This window comes from Mytilus trossulus, chromosome 6 (genome assembly GCF_036588685.1).
Source record: "Mytilus trossulus isolate FHL-02 chromosome 6, PNRI_Mtr1.1.1.hap1, whole genome shotgun sequence".
NCBI classification, from domain to species: domain Eukaryota; kingdom Metazoa; phylum Mollusca; class Bivalvia; order Mytilida; family Mytilidae; genus Mytilus; species Mytilus trossulus.
The window spans coordinates 43,032,787-43,055,973 of record NC_086378.1 but is presented as its reverse complement, the minus strand read 5'-3'; the positions used below and the strand labels follow the sequence as shown (position 1 = coordinate 43,055,973).

Below are 23,187 nucleotides of genomic sequence, written 5' to 3'. Positions count from 1 at the left end.
TTAAAATTTTCAAAAAAGATGGTTGAATAAAAAAAATATTGCTGGTGAAGTGGGGGACATGGAAACTAGACTTTTTCAGATATTGTCTCATATAGGTAATTTTTTTTCTGAGACAAGTGCCTGTGGTCTTATGGCAGCAAATCTATACAGCAATACATGTCACGTCTTTTCAGGGAATTTGCAAATTTGCGACAGAAGAGACAATTAATTTTAAGATTATAACATTAAATTTATTAATAAAAACTCTCAATGTAAAGAATATTTTCCCAGGTCGAGACAAAATTAATGGGCGACACTATCTTATATCGGAAAAATCAAACGGGATTTACCGAAGCCTTCCGATTGATCTTCCGACGCGCACTTGCAAAAAAGAAGAAGGAACGCCATTTTTTAAACTCAGTCAGATACCTTTTTATTCACAATGGCAGACCGTGGACGGGATGATCCAGGGTAAGAATAGCCGAATATCTTAAATCATTTTATATTTTAACGTACGATGATAGCAGTTATCACATTTTTTTTAGCAAAAACATAGCCATTACAGCCAAGTACTTCGGCATAGAACAGGAAATTAAAAGAAAAACCGCGTTTATACGGTTTAATTAATATTTTGTGGGTGAAATAAAGTCTAAATTAAGTCATTATGGTTGTTTTTAAGACTCAAACATTATATGATATACGTACATTTAATATTGTTAAAATATAGTTATACAACTGGTCCTTTGTAAAATTTAGCTGAAGTCTACTTTTCAAAAGATGTCGCACAAATATTTTTTTTATGATCCCACACCATGTTTAAAGCTTCACTATTCTATTTCTAAAACTGACAACTGTAAGCTACATCATACTGTTATTTTATGCAGGTATTTTGATATCAAAATTTTGATAATGTCTTTCTCTTTCAGCAAATTTTTTGTTGGAAACCTTAGCTGGGATACAGACAATGGTAAGTTGAAATAACCAAACCAAATAATATGGAAATGTAGCTACTTAACTTAAAAATGTTTGTACAACTGACAATTATTCCTGCATGCCGTTTTAAATTTTAGCTGTCAAAGCCAAAGGGTAGATCTTGAAGAAATTGCAGGGTCAGATTTGACAAGTGGGCGTGGCCCGATAAATTATCAAGGTACATGTATGGGTTGTCCTTAGCTGCTGAACCATAGCTCTTAGGATTTATGTCATTTTTCCACTATTTGCGGAGTTTATAGTAAAAATATAACATCAGGTCCTAAGAGCTAGCTAGGGTTGTCTGCAGCGAATTAAAAAAGAATATTTTGATAATTAACCTACAAAATTTTTATTCTCAAATGTAGGTACATCATATTTTAGAAAAATATTGGGTCTCGCTAATCAGCAGCAAGATGCATACGACAGGACGAAAGGGTCATTGAAATACTGGGTGTCAGCTGTCTGGTTATGTATGCTCTTTCACATGTAAAATGAATGAATTTTTAACAATTGTTTCACGTCCAATTCAACAACGTTTCCAACAAGTTTGAAAATTGATGTCAATCAGGCCAACCTTAAAAATATGTTTGTTTGCAGTTTTCCGACTGTACCTTCAGACTGAAGGTTCGGTAGGTAGGAAAAATATTTTATCTTATCAGCCAAAATACAGTTTAAACAAGCAGATACACTAAAACAAGTTTCTTGTGAAGAAAAAAAAAACATTTTAAAACAACACACTGGACATGCTGAAAACCAACATCAAATGAACAGGCATTTTCAGATAAAAAACTTTTTAACCAAAACTGAAACTTTAACATAGTGTCATTATCCAATTTATGACATAAAATATGGTATAATTATTAAATACTGAAACACTTATAAACAAGGAATGTCATTATGACTAGAACTGTTTTAAAGAAATATATTCAGACATGTATGCTTCTTGACTAGAATGTTTTCATCAGTAGAGTATTTTCATCAAAAAAATGTATATATTATAGATTTATAAGACAATTATTAAAGAGTGTATTTTTAATAAAAAAAAAAAATAACCATTGAATCTTCCTCAATTGAAAAAAAGGCAACTTGAAAAAAAAGTATTAAGACATCCGACTGTTTTCATATTTCTAACAATATTTAATTATATGTGATAAGGTTATTTTTGCCAGGCTTTAAGGCTTAAATTAAAATATTGTTTGTTTGCAGTTTACCGACCGACCCTTGAAAATCCTCCCGACTGTGAATATTTTATTGCTTTAAATTTGAAGAATTTTTTTTTAATACCTCTATTGACACAATCCGGAACTTTGTGTCCTTTCCGGAAATGATTTAAAGTCTGGGTCAATTACGCATTTCAAGTTCGGTTTTTCTTAGCTTCCCGTCAAGCATTCATGTGACCATTTAATGATAAAGCACATGGAAATTGTTTACAGGTATCCATGAAGTCACGGAGGAGTACTTTACGCTGTTGTCTCGTGTCAATTTAAAGACAAATAACAAACAAAAAAGTTTATTAGTAAACTGTTTATACAGATTCAGGCACATGTTATGATGTGTGATGATATCATTGACGATGATGCAGCGGATATTCATAACTGACACGATAACCATTCTGTCTCAAACAAATCGGGTACAGAATCTGTGGAGCCTGACTTTATGGAACCAATTTCAGTGGTTAAATAATTTGACAGCAGCTTGAAGTATGGCATATTTTCTACAAATCGTTGTGAAGACGACAAAGATGAAACCACTCCTCCGTGACTCAAATCTTCATGGATATCTGTAAACACGCCTGTATGGAGGATGGGCTCATTTGAAATGTTAATGGTTATAGATCATGCCAAATCAATAAGAAGCAACCCTAACTACACAAAGATGTAGAGAAAATGAATGGTTAGCTTGAAAAATAAATATACTCTATACTAAATCTATCTTCGATTGCAATGAGTATGCTCCTTTAGGATAAGGGGGGCTGTCCCACTCATTGCAATTATTCTCTTTCTTACAATATTAAATATACCCAAACTGTGTGGCCTGTGTGAATTCAATTAAAACATGTCCTTAGGAGCTATGCTGCCAATTTTTTTTTTTATGCATTAAAAACATTTAAGTACAGACCATTTACTTTTAATGGGGTGCTATGGATTTCACCCAAACTTTAGATTTCTTTGGTTTTCATTAAAGCCTGGCAAAAATATAACCTTATCACATATAATTAAATATTGTTAGAAATATGAAACAGTCGGATGTCTGAATACTTTTTTTTGAAGTTGCCTTTTTTCAATTGAAGATTCAATGGTTATTTTTTTTTTTATTAAAAATACACTCTTTAATAATTGTCTTATAAATCTATAATATATACATTTTTCTGATGAAAATACTCTACTCATGAAAACATTCTAGTCAAGAAGCATACATGTCTGAATATATATTTCTTTAAAACAGTTCTAGTCATAATGACATTCCTTGTTTATAAGTTCCAGTATTTAATAATTATACCATATTTTATGTCATAAATTGGATAATGGCACTATGTAGCAATTTTACCTGACCATATCGGGAAATAGGTATTTGGTCAGATCTTAACACGCACATGTGATTTGTTTAAACCGGTTTTCGATAAAAATAAACGAATAAATGTCAAAATGTTTAGGACTTAATTTAATCCGTATTTCGGTAAGATTGTGCAAGCATACAATTTCTATTGCGTCTTACACTTTGAGAAGCGAATTATCTGTAACTACTTTATTCAAATATTCTGTAAAAATGTTAATTTTGAGCTATGATAGTCAAGTGGCTCGAGAATTTTTCTGCAGAATTTTTAAAAAAGTGCAAAAAAATATTTTTATAGTGGGTTAGCTTTCATTAGTCTTCACTATCTATAGATTAACAACTTTTGGTTATATTTATAATTCAGAATCATCATTGAAGGTGGAGCACGATTGCGCAGTTAATTAATTATATGGATGTGCCAATTGTATGATGAGTGACATTCCGTGGTATTATGTGCCAATTCGAAAAAGTTATACGAGAATTGTCTCCCCTTAACAGGTTCATTTTTTTTATAATTATGTTTAGGTTTCTGATATAATTTTGAATAATTACAAAATGAATCAATGCAATACATTTCAGTTTTTGTTATTGATGTATCAAAACAATTGATGTACGAATATAATTTCAAAAATTTGAAACGTTTAAAATTTTTACATACCAATATAAAGAACTTTTAACATTTTTGAAATAGACTATGAATGAAAATTGCATGAATTGACTTCCCTTTATGATAGATTGATTGGGAAATGAGCCAGAGTTATCTATTTGTGATCACAGAGAGGGACTAGCAAGCAAATTTTAATTGTAGCTGATTTATTGATAAAACAATGTTCCACTATAAACGAATGTTATTTTATACAAATATAAGGACTTAGTTAGCTCAATCTACAAATTTTATTTGAAATTATGAATTTTTATTGCAATAGAATAATATGCTACACTATGTTAAAGTTTCAGTTTTGGTTAAAAAAATTTTTTATCTGAAAATGCCTGTTCATTTGATGTTGGTTTTCAGCATGTCCAGTGTTTGTTGTTTTAAAATGTTTTTTTTTCTTCTCAAGAAACTTGGTTTAGTGCAACTGCTTGTTTAAACTATATTTTGGCTGATAAAATAAAATATTTTTCCTACCTACCGACCCTTCAGTCTGAAGGTACAGTCGGAAAACTGCAAACAAACATATTTTTAAGGTTGGCCTAATGAAAACCAAAAAAATCTCAAGTTTGGGGTGAAATCCATAGCACCCCATTAAAAGTAAATGGTCTGAACTGAAATAGTTTTAATGTATAAAAAAAATTGACAGCATAGCTCCTAAGGACATGTTTTAATTGAATTCACACAGGCCACACAGTTTGGGTGTATTTAATATTGTAAGAAAGAGAATAATTGCAATGAGTGGGGCAGCCCCCCTTATCCTAAAGGAGCATACTCATTGCAATCGAAGACAGATTTAATATAGAGAGAGTATATTTATTTTTCAAGCTAACCATTCATTTTCTCTACATCTTTGTTAATGGATATAGATCATGCTTCTTATTGATTTGGCATGATCTATATCCATTAACATTTCAAATGAGCCCTTCCTCCGTACAGGCGTGTTAACAGATATCCATGAAGATTTAAGTCACGGAGGAGTGGTTTCATCTTTGTCGTCTTCACAACGATTTGTAGAAAATATGCCATACTTCAAGCTGCTGTAGAATTATTTAACCACTGAAATTGGTTCCATAAAGTCAGGCTCCAGATTCTGAACCCGATTTGTTTGAGACAGAATGGTTATCGTGTCAGTTATGAATATCCGCTGCATCATCGTCAATGATATCATCACACATCATTACATGTGCCTGAATCTGTATAAACAGTTTATTAATAAACTTTTTTGTTTGTTATTTGTCTTAAAATTGACTTGAGACGACAGCGTAAAGTACTCCTCCGTGACTTCATGGATACCTGTAAACAATTTCCATGTGCTTTATCATTAAATGGTCGCATGAACGCTTGACGGGAAGCTAGAAAAACGGAACTTGAAATGCGTAATTGACCCAGACTTTAAATCATTTCCGGAAAGGACCCAAAGTTCCGGATCGCGACAATAGAGGTATTAAAAAAAAATTCTTCAAATTTAAAGCAATAAAATTTTCACAGTCGGGAGGATTTTCGAGGGTCGGTCGGTAAACTGCAAACAAACAATATTTTAATTTAAGCCTCAGGGTAGTGCTCGTTCAATAGAGCTCTTCACGGTTAATTCTGCCATATTGGATAGAGGGCAGATTTTCAGGATGGTATGAAAAATACAGGAAAACATCATTAAAACAGAACAGTTGCTTAGAAACATGCATATAGGATTTTCCATACTGTCATACTATTTCCACCTCTTTTAAAAAAATCTGCCCCTTATCCAATATGGCAGAACTTACCGTGAAGAGCCCTTTTAGTTGCATTGCAATTGTTCTCAAATTTACTAAATCCTTGATTTTATCTGATGATGTTAATAAAAACTTCAAACAAAATTATTTGACTGAAAAATTGTTAGCAGTGTGACTATGTCAGAGGTGAATCAAACTGATTTATTCGGGTATTAAATTTAAAAGTTGGATGGATATGTGTAAACATTAACAGTTTAATTTATAGCATTTTATATTTTGAATTATGCAGACAGTTTATGGAACTACTTCAGTCATTATGGGCAGCTGTCAGATGCTGTTGTTATCATGGACAGACAAACCGGAAGGTCAAGAGGTTTTGGTTTTGTGACATTCAGAGATCCAAAATGTGTGGACGAGGTATTACATCAAGAGCAACACGAAATTGATGGAAGACAGGTAAATAGATTTAAAAAAAACCAGTTATATTACCATTTGAATTTTCCACGGTTTTTATCCAGATATGATCAAAAATAGTTAAAGAAAATTATTCTCATTATAATATAATATTCATACTAAAAATTTGAAATGTTTGTTTGATTAAAAAATGTACAAAGAATTAAACATCAGGATAATTTTAAGAAAATATTTCAACACCTGAATGAAAATGCATATAAATGTTTTATCAATCAACACATACTTAAGGATTAATATAAGTTGTATCTTCCAGGTTAGATCATAAGATGTGTTAATTAGTTTAATGCATTTGCATATGATATAATATTTCACTTTTAGTTTACATGCGAGATTTTTAAAATACATGTAACTCATATTATGTAAAAATCTCTAATGCAAACTTGTGAATGAAGAAAAAAATTAACATGAAAGCAAAAGAGTTTATTTGACAGGCAGCTTGTGAATGGACTTGATGGCAGAATAAAAAATTAATTACTATTATTTAGGTGCAATAAAGGAGTAAATGCCTGTTGCAGAGGACCGGGCAAGAACAGGGCATGAGGTGGAAAGCTTTCTTTATGTATAAGCTTAACAGCAACACCTCAATAAGTGTACAGAGTGATGGGTAAAGGTTGCGTTAATTTAGATGTGTGGACTTGACTGAATAAAACTTGGCTGTTTACACTTCAGAAATTCTATTGCATAAAGAAAAATTCCTGTTCCTGTTCATTTTGTAATTAGTAAAAAGTCTGTTGTGATGAGACATGAGAAGTTTGACAAAAATAATACTGAACATTTTATGAATTAGTTTTATTCTTAGATGATAAATAAGTGAAACTAATTCTCCCACCTTAATACAATAATTTTTGTAAGTTTGCACAGTTAAGGTTATGACTTGCTTCTCTGACATTTAAGTAGGAGAAATTAACATTTTACAGTGAAACCTCGTATGTATAAGGATGAAATTACATATCAAAGGAAGTGTGATTAAAATGTCATGCTACTCAAAGAAAGTAAGAAATTAAAAGATACCTGGATCCTAAACTTCATTTTTAAAACCTTTTTCTACTCTGCTTTGTATGAGCACACTCCTATATATTTTCTGTTTTAAAAAAGGTTTTGGATTAAACCTATCATTTTAATTTTTGAGAATTACCATAATTCAGTTATAAAGACAATACTGTTTTTTTTATTCCCAATTGCTGATCATGATTGGGTGAATTATAGATTTTTTTTTACATAATTGTCCTAAAGATGATATAGTTACATTCAGATTAGTATTTTGCAATTGTAAAGCTTTGATAGTCTGTAATCTAGACTATTCTCCTTGTGGAAAACTTCAAGGACTGGAGTATTCAGGGTTCTCAATAAGGCGAGTCCATGAGTCCTGGACTCATCAAAATCTGTCTGGACTCATCATTTCCAAAACTGGTGAGTCCACAGATGCATCAAGATTGAAATATTTTGTATAAATTGAACACAGTAAATCACAAATATCATCATTTTATAGCTTTGGTTTAAAAGAAATCTGAATTTAATGTCATTTCATTGCTGTGTTAGGCCATGGAGACTACAATTTTTTTATAGCAATCCCAAAATTGAAATCATGGAGCCAAAGATGCTATTTGAAATTTTTGTTATTGTCTACTGCAGAAGTAAATTTTTCTCTTGGGACAAGAAAAATAAAATTTCATGAAATCCTGAAGATAACTTCTGTGAGGATGTACTACTTGAATGCTAAAAAGGTTTCATTGTGTATTTTTTCAGTCAGACAATCAAGTAATTTTATGAAGCTTCTGTTAACATCACTCCAAGTAAACGTTCCAAGTGTAGAAAAATAGAGTTATTCATCTCAAGTCCGAAATCTGCATTGTTTTGACATTATTTAATTGACTTTTTCCCAACTTTTTCAGATCAGTGCCAGACCTTGCAATAGCAGATAGACTGTTTATGGAATTACAGTTAAAAACAAACTTAAAATCATGTGTATTGACACCAAACTTGTGGTGTATATAAATCTCTATGATTTGTAACTATGTGTCATTTGTTGTCTTGAAAATTCCATTTGTTTTTAAATATAAAAACTTCTCATTTTATACCATTGCATTGTGCACTTTGTAACAGTTAGAATTTTTATTTAAAAATGTAATGATGATAATTAGTGTTTTTAACATTGGAGCAAAGTTATTAGTGTATCCAATCAAATGGATAAATTAAATATTTAGAAAATCAACATTAATTTCATGTATTTTAATTGATCACTCTCTTCGGATGAAGTATATTATATAAAGTCTTTAAAACTATTGTTGTATTTATTGCTATGTGTAAGGCATGGAATTCCACAATATTTATCAGGCCTAAAAGCCACAGGTATTGCTTTTCCAGTGGCATCAACAATTGTGAAGTGTTTTGCTCTAGTCAGTTTGTGAGCTACTTTTGATAGATTGATATTTTCTTCAAAGTGACATTACTGTTAGTACAGTGACTATCTCGTGGCCCTAAATTTGGTGTCCAGAAACTTGGAATTATTGCAATGTTTCTGTCCTTCAAATGTCAATTTTTCAAGTTTCCTGTAAATAATTATAGCCTATAGTAGGTCAAAATGATTGTTTGTTTCTGATTACCTAGCAAACCTTGTTAATTTCATACCCCCATCAGCCATCTAAATATTGAGGAACCAGACAAATTGTAGCTGTCCTGCATTCCCGAACGTATAATATGGTTAATGTTTTTATGTCCACAAGGCCCAAGAGTACATTAAGTGAATACACTTGACTGCCTGTCGGTTTTATTTTTGCACTCACACTTTAATTTTACTCATGCAAATTTTACAACTCTTACACAAGCAAATAACCAGTACTTGTAGACATTCTAACTTCCTGAGTTCTGTCCCTTCATAACTTAGAAAATTGCTCATTTTTTAGCTCACCTGGTAAATTAAGCTTTTCTTGAGCTTTTATCGAAACTATAAAGCATTTGTAAAATTAACTTTAAAAAAAAAGTTCTTTAAAAAACTATTGTAGCAAATTTTGCCTTAATCATTATTGGGGTATCTAGTTAAAAGAAAGTATTAGATATCCAACATGGCTTTAAATAGAATATAGGAGTAAAATGTTTTGAATATTTTGAAAATTGTAAAGGAAATCTGGAATTTAGAATACCATTGTTTATTTCTTATCTGCTTACCCTTTCCAGAGCACTTGTGATCACCCCAGCTTTAGGTGAGGTTTGTGTTGCTTAGTCCCAACTTTTTCAAGTATTTTTTTTTGTAAGTTTGTCTTTATATCTTTTTTTTTTAGCTATGGCGTTGTCATTTTACTTTCAAATGTCCCTCTGGTATCTTTTGCCCCTCTTTTATAGGCATTAAGTTACAACCATGTCTACATTACAAAATTGGTTTCTGTCTTGTTTGAAGGAGTAAAAAAGTGAGAACTAGGTATGCTGTTGGCAGCGGCGTCAACAATGTATTAGTTTGTGATTAAGTCTGGTTTATTGTGAACCACAAGTGATAAGTCGAAGATATTTGGTATACCTGTTTGGCTTTTTAGCTCACCTGGCCCAAAGGGCCAAGTGAGCTTTTCTCATCACTTTGCGTCCGTCGTCCGTCGTCGTCCGGCGTTAGCTTTTACAAAAATCTTCTCCTCTGAAACTACTGGGCCAAATCAAACCAAACTTGGCCACAATCATCATTGGGGTATCTAGTTTAAAAAATGTGTGGCGTGACCCGGTCAACCAACCAAGATGGCCGCCACGGCTAAAAATAGAACATAGGGGTAAAATGCAGTTTTTGGCTTATAACTAAAAAACCAAAGCATTTTGAGGAATCTGACATGGAATAAAAATGTTTATCAGGTCAAGATCTATCTGCCCTGAAATTTTCAGATGAATTGGTCAATCGGTTGTTGGGTTGCTGCCCCTGAATTGGTAATTTTGAGGAAATTTTGCTGTTTTTGGTTATTATCTTGAATATTATTATAGATAGAGATAAACTGTAAACAGCAATAATGTTCAGCAAAGTAAGATCTACAAATAAGTCAACATGACCAAAATTGTCAGTTGACCCGTTTAGGAGTTATTGCCCTTTATAGTCAATTTTTAACCATTTTTCGTAAATTAAAGTAATCTTTTACAAAAATCTTCTCCTCTGAAACTACTGGGCCAAATTAATCCAAACTTGGCCACAATCATCTTTGGGGTATCTAGTTTAAAAAATGTGTGGCGTGACCTTGTCAACCAACCAAGATGGCCGCCACCGCTAAAAATAGAACATAGGGCTAAAATGCAGTTTTTGGCTTATAACTCAAAAACCAAAGCATTTTGAGGAAATCTGACATGGGATAAAAATGTTTATCAGGTCAAGATCTATCTGCCCTGAAATTTTCAGATGAATCGGTCAATCGGTTGTTGGGTTGCTGCCCCTGAATCAGTAATTTTGAGGAAATTTTGCTGTTTTTGGTTATTATCTTGAATATTATTATAGATAGAGATAAATTGTAAACAGCAATAATGTTCAGCAAAGTAAGATCTACAAATAAGTCAACATGACCAAAATGGTCAGTTGACCCCTTTAGGAGTTATTGCCCTTTATAGTCAATCTTTAACCATTTTTCGTAAATCTAAGTAATCTTTTACAAAATCTCCACTGAAACTACTAGGCCACAATCATCTTTGGGGTATCTAGTTTGAAAAATGTGTCCGATGACCTGGCCATTCAACCAAGATGGCTGCCACCGCTAAAAATAGAACATAGGGGTAAAATGCAGTTTTTTGCTTATAACTATGAAACCAAAGCATCTAGAGCAAATCTGACAAGAAGTTAAATTGTTAATCAAGTCAATATCTATCTGCCCTGAATTTTTCAGATGAATTGGACAACTGGTTGTTGGGTTGCTGCCCTCCAATTGGTAATTTTTAAAGAAATTTTGCCGTTTTTGGTTATCTTGAATACTATTATAGATAGCGATAAACTGTAAACAGCAATAATGTTCAGCAAAGTAAGATCTACAAATAAGTCAACATGACCTAATCGGTCAATTGACCCCTTAGGGAGTTATTGCCCTTTATAGTCAATTTTTAACAATTTTCATTAATTTGGTAAATTTATGTAAATTTTTACCAAATATAGTTCTCTGTTACTAATGGGCAAAGTTCATGATAGATATAATTGTAAGAAGCAAAATCGTTCAGTAAAGTAAGAACTTCGAACACATCACCATCACCAAAATACAATTTTGGCATGAATCCATTTGTGTCCTTTGTTTAATATGCACATAGACCAAGGTGAGCGACACAGGCTCTTTAGAGCCTCTAGTTAAGTTTTGATCTGAGCGTCACTGATGAGTCTTATGTAGACGAAACAAGTGTCTTGCGTATTAAATTGTAATCCTGGTACCTTTGATAACTATTGGAACAAAGAAGAAAAAGCCTAACTGATCAGATGGATACAAATAGAAATACATTAAACAAAAAAACACTGGATGAGGCTTGGTACTTGTACATCCCAACAACAAAAGATCTGAGAGTACTCACAGTTGCTGAGAGCTAGGTCAAAACCAATAACATCTACCAGAAAAAATGTCATAACAAAAATCTTGCATCTGAGACTAAATTATCAATCAGTAAACATCCAACATCTAATGGAATGTGTGTAAAGATTTATAAATGTGAGAAAAATATAACCTTGTGCAATGCCAAGATACAGTTATCGACAGATTGTAGATCCATGAAAGTGCAGATATATGTAACAATAATATTAATATAAAAAAAGAAGATGTGGTATGATTACCAATGAGACAACAGTCCACAAGAGACCAAAATGAATTAAGTATTGGTCACCGTACAACCTTCAACAATAAGCAAAGCCCATACCGCATAGTTGGCTATAAAAGGCCCAAAGATGACAATATAAAACAATTAAAACGAGAAGAAAAAGGGCTTATTTGAATAAAAAAAATGATTAAAAAAAAATATGTAACGCATAAACAAACAACAACCACTGAATTACAGGCGAATACATAAATAATGTGGCAGGATTAAACATGTTGGGGCGATCCCAACCCTCCCCTAACCTGTGACAGTGGTATAACGGTACAACATAAGAAAGAACTATAAAAATTCAACAGAAACAGCTTTACTCATCAGAAGAACAAAAATACAAGTGGACGTGGCTGGGTATTTGTACATCCCAACAACAAAAAGACACAAGGATCAGATCTGAGAGTATTCAAAGTTAACTGACAGCTAATTCAAAGCCACTAACAACTTATAAAAAAATCATGCATCTAAGACTAAATTGTCTTGGTTAGATGGCCAGGTCATGGGACATATTTTTTAAACTAGATACCCCAAGGATGATTGTGGCCAAGTAGGTTCAGAGCAGAAAATTTTTGTAAAAGTTTACGGATGCGGGACATGGACGCAAAGTGATGAGAAAAGCTCAATTGACCTTTCAGGTCAGGTGAGCTAATAAAAACAATATTCAAAGATCTAATTACAGTGTTGAAAATGTAAACTCTTGGAATAAGTTTATTCAAAGGATCTTTTCTAAATTTCTACTACACTCCCACCCAGTAGAACAATCATCCATTCTTAATACTAGTAAACAGTTTCAATCATCTTTCTCCAACAAGGATACATACAAACAGCATGAGTTTTGATTCTGATGTCGGATGTCAGGTAAACACATGTATCTAAGTCCTAAGACAAATTCAAATCGGTATACATCCAACGTCATTAACAGTCCGATATACATGGTAATGTGCAAAGCCTAAATAAAGATATCAACAGAATGTATGATATTTTGTTTGTTTTCAATAAACATTAATAAGTTAACCCGGATATATAGTATCGAGAAACCACTGAACAACAGGCTCCTGACTTTTACAAATGCAGCAGGTTTAAAAGTTTTGACCGTCACCAACCGTCACTCTTACTTCATATTAATAATTATTATACCCAAACTAAGTTGCGGTGGGTACATGTTTTACCCCTGTCCATCTGTCTGTCCTGTTTCTTAACATCACAACTCCTCTCAAACCACACAACAGAATCTCATGAAACCTCTTTAGATAATAAGGACATACAGTACTATGTAGATGTGTCAATCGACAGGAAATTATGATTCAATTTTTTCCTAGATGTTGCGCCCCTTTGAACTTATTTGCTTCAATATACTACTGCAACAGTTGGTGATCGCAACTCCTCTTAAACCACACAACAGAGTTTCATGAAACCATTTTAGATAATAAAGACACATACTATGCAGATGTGCATATTGACAGGAAATCAAGATTCAATTTTTTTCAAGGAGTTATGCCCCTTTGAACTTAAGTCTGTAGACTACCATCAAAATTTTGTGGACTAAACTATGGGACTTGACATGACAAAAGAGTAATTTAAAAATACACTGAAACAAACATTTGGAAGTGATAATAAAGATGATATTGTTTCATGTGTATTAATGGTACATCCTGGTTACAGGACAAAGAATAAAGGAGGTTGTGGAACTGGGCCAACACTATTCCCTCAATCAGATCAACAGAGTAAGACAGGGGCGTAGCTAGAAAAAAACGACGTGGAAGCAACTACCGGCGAGCGGAGCGAGGCGAAAAAATTTTGGGACCCTAATATGCAGAAAAATCGGTTTTCGGTCATAGGACGGTTAAAAAAGGAGCTATATGTAAATAAAAATTTAGGAATGTAAAACTATAAATCTTTTGAATAGAGTAATACATAAACAACACATATATGTGATGCATAATTTACTCAAAATTGTCCAAAATCTGCTCTTCGGGTCTGGACAGAAACAAACTTCTCTATTTCTTTGTCAATATTCACACTGAAATCCCGATGAATATGCAGTTAAATGTAACTGTCGTTGTTCATTGTTGAACGTACATTAAATTTGTTTTCAATAACATTCGTAGAACCGTGACTGATAGATCTCAATCATGATATAGTAGCACTCGTGAGATGTTATAAACCAGCGTACGTATTGGGCATTGAATTCGTCAAATTTACATGCCAGGTTAGTTTCGTATGTTTCAGACAATATTGAGATTTGTTCGTTTGGGATATTTCCTACAAGTTAACCCGATGAAGCAGATACAGCGCAAAGAAGCGATTTTCTGATAATACTTGATGCGACTCCACTCACCAGTTCCCTTATCATATGGTCTATGAACGCAAAAGATAATGAGACTTTCCAATACTGTTTTGGCGTGGTTGCATGTTGATTGGCACCGGTAGCCTGTCGATCACACAGCCTCGGCATATTTTTAACGATATCGACGGGATCTAATAATTCTAATGCCGATTGGTAAATCTCATTCCAAACTGATGAACTGTACACTAATTTAAAACGTGCTTCAAAACTACATGTCTTAGACTGAGTATTACAAATTCAAGTCCTGTAAAAGATACAAGTTACCTTCCGATTTTGCCACAATCGCAAAAAAAATATATATTTTGAAACCAAATGTTGTTAGTTATTTAATGATATGTCATCAATTAAAAAATTGAGAACATAGGTGTGTCCTTTAACATTCAATTTATAAATTTTTAAAATAGCCATTTATTTCTTGCATGCCGAATCAATGTGCAGGCAGAAGCGTGTTAGTGTATAAGGAGCTACGATCTTTTTCTGCAGGACTCGAACACTTAAATTGTAACTAGGTTGTAAACTAATATCCGGAATGGATGAAAAGACACAAACAGTCTCCGAACTTTAATCAAATATCGTAATCATCATAGTCTTAGATAATACATGCATCACACTGTCCAATTCCGATGGACCAACTCATCTCTCTCTCTTCTCTCTCTTCTTTTTTTTTTTTTTTTTTTTTTTTTTTTAAACGACGTGGAAGCACGTGCTGTCGTGCTTCCCGGGTAGCTACGCCCCTGTAAGAAATGGACATTTTGTGCAATAAAGATATGCTTGATTTTCATAGGGAAATGGAAATTGAATATGTTTCTTTTCCAAACTGTGTTCAACTTACCAATTTTTAAACACTTTCAGATTTCTATCTAGTTCAGCTAATATGCTGATGCCATAACTCGATAGCAGTAAAAATCATAATATTAAAAGAAGCCCTTAGAAATTTACAAATAACTTGATTACTTCGTTAAAAATACCAAACAGTTTGAAATCAATTAAAACCTTTATGCATGTTTTATGTGTCATTTCCAGCAGCTTTAGGGAACAATATTTTTTCTATTTGACTTTTTGCAGATAGGTGTATCAATCAGTACAGACTTAGTGTAAAGATATGATGCTTATAACCACATATAAAGAATAAACTAAACAAAAGATTCCAACCAAAAGACCCATGTAATCTATAACTTTTTTAAATAATAAGGAACTTTCAATATTGTGATATTTATTTATATACTTTTAAATTATTTTCTATTACATTTGTACTAAATAATCAATAAATAAAGAAAAACAGATAAATGTTACATCCGTCTATTGCACACATAGTATATTTCCATAAAATTTTGCATAGAACATAGTAAATTTTTAACCCTAGAATTCCTGAAGTCTATTCAAAGCTGCAGTTACAGCTAACATATGAGTTTGCTATTGGTGATACTAAAGAGAACTAAATCTTAAATAATCATTTCCAACATATAACTTAACAGCAGTATACATTATGTGGTAACATTGATTCCAGTTCTAAACCAAATATCCAGAATGAAACATTTGAATTTCTAGTAGGATCTAGTAAGGTTAAACTAGTTGCAGATCCAGAAATTTTCATAAGTGGGGGTCCACTGACTGCTTGAGAGGGGGGCCGCTCCTGTCATGTTTCAGTGATTCCCTATATAAACAATCAAATTTTCCCCAGAAAAGTGGGGGGATCAGGCCCCCTGGACTTCCTCCTCCAAATCCGCCTCTAAGTTAAAAACAGTGAAACCAGACTTATCCAAACTCTTAACTAACAAAACTTCATGTCAAGGTATTACATGTATCAAATATACTAAATTTAGTTTATTATAAGTTTACTAATAACTGTATTAGAGGAACTAAAATAACAAGAATGTGTCCTTAGTACTTGGATGCCCCACCCGCACTATCGTTTACTGTGTTCAGTTGACTGTGAAATTGGGGTGAAAAAATCTAATTTGGCATAAAAATTAGAAACAATCATATAGTGAAAATGTGAACTAATTTTCAAATTGACTAGACTTTAACTTCATCAAAAAATACCATGACCAAAAACTTAAACCTGGAGCAGGACAGACGGAGGGACTAATGAATAGACAAGATGGACAAATGAATGCACAGACATGAAAACATAATACCACTCTACTACTGTATTTATAATATAAGGACCATTATAAATCATTGTTAAGTAACTCTTAATCAAATGTATATTACATAAATTCTGTTCTTTAAAAGGTTACTACATGTACAAAAAATTCTGTTACTAGTATCCAAATTTTTTTTACATAAATTCTGTTATCCAAAAGGTTTTTACATAAATATTGTTATTCGATATACATGTATCATTAAAGCATCTTAACATAAATTTTGTTATCAAATCATTAAGTCCATACATTCTATAACTAAAAGGTTTGGTTTACATTCTATAAACTTCTTTCTAACAAAATACTCTAAAAGGTCTTCAATAGTTAATCTCAATTTACCTTGTTCATTAGAATAAAATAAGACTAGTAGCAAACATGTGATGTATAGCAGTTCAGCATAATACAAAATATATACATGATATGATATCGAGTCTTAACAAAAATTACAGAGTTCATGAAATGGAAAAAAAGATGAGTAGATGATCTAACAGAAAAATAACTTATACAAAACTTTTCACTTACTGCACCTGACCTACATGACATTAAAATGCCAATAAAGATGTAGAAATATAGCATAAAAATAAACTGCCACCTATCACCAAGCTGTATACTTGCAAAGGAAGCCCAAAAATAACTACATGTACTAGAACTTATTTCAACTTATATGAAAATACACTTTACTATAAAAGGAACCCTAAATAGAATAACTAGAAAACATATCAATTTATATAAAAATACAATTTACAATAAATATTCAAAATTACTTGGACCCATAATCATTTGAATATTACCATCTACAAACATTTTTGTTTTTAACGAAATGAACAAAATTCATCTTGGCAAAAACTTACTGGATATATGTATATTTTTTCTTCTTTTCTTCTGATATTGATTTCTAACTTTGTCTTATGATATTTTAGAATCAAAAGATTGATAAAATATTTGAACATTTTTTGCTTTCTTTGTCCTTCACCTTATAGCAGAATATTTTGACCTTTTTAGTATATTTGATTCCCTCTTGTTCAAAAGTATTTTTAATATTCAAAAACAAAAACATATCAAATGATACTGTTTGATTGGTTGCATTATAATGACGAGTCAATAAACTTCATAATCACACAAATTAACAGTATGATTGCAAAAAATAACATGAAGGATAAATGCCATCTTTATAAAGAACACTTTTTATTAATAAAATCGACAGAAAAAAAAAATTCCTGAAAAGAAATGAATGAATATATATAACAAAGCACCCATGCAAAAAGATAACAAAGTACTTTCAAAAAGTAGATAACATAGCACTATAAAAAATAGATCTGTAAGTGGCATCAGATTGAAAAACGAAATAAAGAATATTAAATAAGATTGAGGAAAATTTGAAGAACTACAAGAACTGTTTACAAATAACATTGCAATATACATAAAATGTCTTAAATAACATCATTTAACACAATTATGGTATGTTGAATCATGGCCTAAGCTGGCAAATTATGGCACATCCAAAACTTGTAAAATGGTTAAAAGATTCTTACAATAAAACACTTTCTTATCTCAGATCTATGATGTGAATGGCTAAGCCAGGAAGTGCAACATACAAACAATAAAATGTTGAGAAAAGAATGACTCCATCTATTCAAATCTTAATAGAATGTTTACTACTGGTATATTTGTTTACTTGCTTTCAATTACACAATTATATATTATCTTTCAATTTCTAAAAGAATAAATAAAGTTCATTTCAAAAATTTGATCATATCCCTTTTGAAGTCAAGATGGAATACACATTTTTGTGGAGATAATTGATTGAATGATGACTTTGCCTCAGTGAGTGTGTTGTCTATATAGAACTATCTGTAAACCAATTAGAAAACAAATAAAGTCCCCTTCTTTTCATTGGTAGGGAACTCAATTTTTTTTTTAGGATACCATCTTTTACATAAACCTGACTTTTCTGACACATTAGAGATAAAACTAGAGGTTTTAAAGCACCTGTATCGCTCACCTTGGTCTATGTGAAGGACGCAGATAGATTCATGACAAAAATGTGTTTTATTGATGGTGATGTGTTTGTACTTCTTACTTTACTGAACATTCTTGCTGCTTACAATTATCTCTATCTATAATTAACTTGGCCCAGTAGTTTCAGTTAAAGTTGTTTGTAAAAATTTACAATTTTTTTGAAAATTGTTAAAATTGACCGTAAAGGACAATAACTCCTTAGGGGTCAATTGGCCATTTGAGTCATATTGACTTATTTTTATGTCTTACTTTGCTGTACATTCTTGCTGTTTACAGTTTTTCTCCATCTATAATAATATTCAAGATAACAAAAAACGGCAAAATTTCCTTAAAATTACCAATTCAGGGACAGCAACCTAACAACCGGTTTTCCTATCCATCTGAAAATATCAGGGCAGGTAGATCTTGACCTGTTAAACAATTTTGCCCCGCTTTAGATTTGCTCTAAATGCTTTGGTTTTTGAGTTATGAGCCAAAACTGCATTTTACCCCTTTGTTCTATTTTCAGCCGTCGCGGCCATCTTGGTTGGATAGCGAATTCACCAGACACCTTTTTAAACTAGATACCCCAAAGATGAATGTGGCCAAGTTTGGATTAATTTAGCCCAGTAGTTTCAGAGGAGAAGATTTTTGTAAAATGGTTAAAAATTTATTGTAAAGGGCAATAACTCCTAAAATGGTCAACTGTATTTGTAAATATTACTTTGCTGAACATTATTGCTGTTAAGAGTTTATCACTATCTGTAATAATATTCAAGATAATAACCAAAAACAGCAAAATTTCCTAAAAATTACCATTTCAGGGACAACAACCCAAGAACGGGTTGTCCAATTCATCTGAAAATTTCAGGACAGGTAGATCTTGACCTGATAAACAATTTTACCAGATTTGCTCTTAATGCTTTTAATTTTTAATTTGATTCTAATGCAATTATGTCAGACATTTAGAAAATGAAATAAACAGTCCCAAAATATACCATATAAATCCATAACTTGCTATACAACAATAGTGGTATATACATTTTTGCACCATAAAAATGACAGAGGTGATAAGACAGGTTGCTATTTTGTTCTATTTGATTTCATTTTACATAATCTTAAAAGTAAGAGGTAATGATTGAGGCTTCCATTATAACATTTGCAATAAGCTTTCAAAACAGATTCAACAAATAACAATCAAGAAATTGTTCAACAAATAACTTATAAGACACTTATAATTGTTTCTTCATTGATAAGTATTGCTGTCTTATTTTTGTGGAACATTTGGCAACATTTTCCTCATTGAGTAATATTTAACTACTTGTTGTGGAACCTCTGCCAACACCTGCTTTGCTAACTCAGCTGCTGATGCCTGCAAAAGAAAGTTTTTTTTAACAGATTATGATGTGTGGTTAGTATGTAGGATTACTTTCCATAGCTATCTAACAAAGGAAAACTTTAAGAAAATTTTTATACAGTTCAACTTGTGTTATCACACACATTAAGGGACCAGATTAAGCATGGACCTCTGTGATTTTTTCTGCAAGTATAGGCACATTTTGGGACCACAAAAATGTGTTGGTTAAAGCAGGATGTTGGAATACTCAGGTGTCGGATAAGCCAGGTTACACTATATTGCTATAATAATACTCCACCTAATTGCTATTTGTAGGGGGCTTGCCACGACAGACTTTGTTGTAAATTTTTGACATCATTAAAAAAGATGTGTGATATAACATTTAAAAAAGTGATTGTTGTAACTTGTATGACATCAATAGTTCAAAAGATATTAAACCTGGGTCATGTATCACTTATTCCAACCAGATTCTCCGCAGGGCGCAGCTTTATACGACCGCAGAGGTTGAACCCTGAACGGTTGGGGCAAGTATGGACACAACATTCAAGCTGGATTCAGCTCTAAATTTGGATTTTTACTAAATAGTTGACACAGCATAGGTTTCTGACACAGAATGAATGTGGTCTAATGAACTTAAAATTTGTTTTGCCTTTGAGCAATTAACTATGCTGTTGAATATTAATCCTCTCAAAAAAATATTTGAAGAAATTTTCTTTTTATTTATGAAATTACAAATGAGAAAAAAAAAATTTCACAACCCCCTTTCCTTTATTCAAAAACCAATCTCAATTCAAATTTCTAACGGAGTTTGAAACAATAATTACTCATTTAAATACATCATAAAATATTAAAATGTAAAAAAAAGTGTGTGTTATCACTGAATGGTAAAGATTGTTTTAATTTATCAGTTGGTAGTAATAGTGAATATACATTGTATATTGTATAAAACAATGATTTAAGTTGATTTAGCTACTATTCTGGACAAAGAAAGATAACACCAATTGAAAATGTCTTGCTATTGCACAATACTGTGCAATTGAAGATTCTTGCTATTGCTGAGTACTGTGCAATTGAAAATTTCTTAATACTTAATATAATAATTTTGGATCCTGATTTACACCAACTTGAAAACTAGGCCCATAATAAAAAATCTAAGTACATGTTTGGATTCAGCATATCAAAGAACCCGAACAATTCAATTTTAGTTAAAATCAAACTAAGTTTAATTTTGGACCCTTTGGACTTTAATGTAGACCAATTTTAAAACAGGACCAAAAATTAAGAATCTACATACACAGTTAGATTCGGCATATCAAAGAACTCCAATTATTCAATTTTTGATGAAATGAAACAAAGTTTAATTTTGGACCCTTTAGGCCCCTTATTCCTAAACTGTTTGGACCAAAATCAATACCAACCTTCCTTTTATGGTCATAAACCTTGTGTTTAAATTTCATAGATTTCTATTCACTTATACTAAAGTTATGGTGCGGAAACCAAGAAAAATGCTTATTTGGGCCCCTTTTTGGCCCCTAATTTCTTAACTGTTGGAACCAAAACTCCCAAAATTAATCCCAACCTTCCTTTTGTGGTCATAAACCTTGTGTAAAAATTTCATAGATTTCTATTTACTAAACTAAACTTAGTGTGCGAAAACCAAGAAAATGCTTATTTGGACCCTTTTTGGCCCCCAATTCCTAAAATGTTGGAATCAAAACTCCCACAATCAATCCAAACCTTCCTTTTGTGGTCATAAACCTTGTGTTAAAATTTCATAGATTTCTATTCACTTTACTTAAGTAAGAGTGTGAAAACTAAAAGTATTCGGACGACAACGACGCAGACAACGACACCAACGTGATAGCAATATACGACAAAAAAAATTCAATTTTTGCGGTCGTATAAAAAGTGATAAGATTAATCTGATTACAAAAATGTTTCATTCATAAAATTGAGAATGGAAATGGGGAATGTGTCAAAGAGACAACAACCCGACCAAAATAAAAAAACGCAACAGCAGAAGGTCACCAACAGGTCTTCAATGTAGCGAGAAATTCCCGCACCCCGAGGCGTCCTTCAGCTGGCCCCTAAACAAATATATACTAGTTCAGTGATAATGAACGCCATACTAATTTCCAAATTGTACACAAGAAACTAAAATTTAAATAATACAAGACTAACAAAGGCCAGAGGCTCCTGACTTGGGACAGGCGCAAAAATGCGGCGGGGTTAAACATGTTTGTGAGATCTCAACCCTCCCCCTATACCTCTAACCAGTGTAGAAAAGTAAAAGCATAACAATACGCACATTAAAATTCAGTTCAAGAGAAGTCCGAGTCTGATGTCAGAAGATGTAACCAAAGAAAATAAACAAAATGACAATAATACATAAATAACAACAGACTACTAGCAGTTAACTGACATGCCAGCTCCAGACTTCAATTAAACTGACTGAAAGATTATGATTTCATCATATGAACATCAGGCACAATCTTTCCCGTAAGGGGTTTAGTATCATACCATCATAACATATATGAGAAGAACATAACCCGTGTCATGCCAACAACTGTTTTTAGAATAAATGTGTTTAGTTCCGACGCAAAGACCTTATCAGTGACTCAATATTAACGCCAAAATATGCAATCTTTAATGACTTGACAACAGTATCGTAATTATATCCCTTCTTAATAAGTCTATTCAAAGGGTTTGTAAGTTTATGAGGTGAATACTGACACCTTTGTGCTTTATAAAGAATATTTCCATAAAAAATTGGATGTGAAATACCTGAACGTATAAAAAGTCTGCATGTTGAGCTATATTTACGAATGATGTCTGTATACCGATGATAAAATTTAGTAAATGTTTTGACTAGTTTGTGATATCGAAAACCCTGGTGTAATAATTTTTCAGTAATACATAAATCTTTCTCAAAGCTGTTCAGTACAAAATTCAAAGAAAACTATTAAATAATTCTCTACAAAACTTACACCAAACAAATTCAGTTTTATAATGTAAATATCCCTACATCAATTAGTTTTGTTGTGGTTAATTCTAATTGTGTCTTTAATTAAAAAGAATAAGCATGAATGTGTTTTGTCATTTCTGTTGTTTGTTTTATTGATGAAAAGAAATAAACAAAATGTTTTCAGTTTGCTTGTTTGATTTTTATTGTCATGTATCCAACATGTCCCTTTATCTATATA

At 32.1% G+C, this 23,187-nt stretch overlaps 2 protein-coding genes across 8 annotated transcripts in view; one reads left to right on the top strand and one right to left on the bottom strand.

Moving 5' to 3' along the window:
• The first annotated feature begins 288 nt into the window (after positions 1-288).
• Positions 289-8,624, top strand: LOC134721387 (DAZ-associated protein 1-like). Of its 2 annotated transcripts, XR_010107847.1 has the most exons (5): positions 289-450; positions 906-946; positions 6,158-6,324; positions 6,828-6,946; positions 8,235-8,624. XR_010107847.1 is itself a non-coding variant. In XM_063584353.1 (4 exons), the coding sequence occupies exons 1-4, from the start codon at positions 422-424 to the stop codon at positions 8,262-8,264; spliced, it is 267 nt and encodes an 88-aa protein (XP_063440423.1). In that variant the 5' UTR covers positions 289-421; the 3' UTR covers positions 8,265-8,624. The 2 variants fall into 2 exon arrangements, 1 of the variants encoding a protein (XP_063440423.1); XM_063584353.1 differs by lacking the exon at positions 6,828-6,946.
• A 7,057-nt stretch (positions 8,625-15,681) lies between these two features.
• LOC134721385 (copine-3-like) overlaps positions 15,682-23,187 on the bottom strand; it is a 62,302-nt gene continuing 54,796 nt past the window's right edge. For all 6 annotated transcript variants that reach the window (XM_063584346.1, XM_063584352.1, XM_063584347.1 and 3 more), the window contains exon 15: positions 15,682-19,999. In XM_063584346.1, the coding sequence (XP_063440416.1) occupies positions 19,895-19,999 (105 nt within the window). In that variant the 3' untranslated portion in view covers positions 15,682-19,894. The remainder of the gene's footprint in view (positions 20,000-23,187) is intronic.

Excerpts from the sequence above, each read along its gene's own strand:
- LOC134721387 (XM_063584353.1), top strand. The coding sequence starts at position 422 with ATGGCAGACCGTGGACGGGATGATCCAGG. Across the intron at positions 947-6,157 it reads TAGCTGGGATACAGACAATG|ACAGTTTATGGAACTACTTC; the intron begins GTAAGTTGAAAT and ends TGAATTATGCAG. Across the intron at positions 6,325-8,234 it reads ACGAAATTGATGGAAGACAG|ATCAGTGCCAGACCTTGCAA; the intron begins GTAAATAGATTT and ends CAACTTTTTCAG.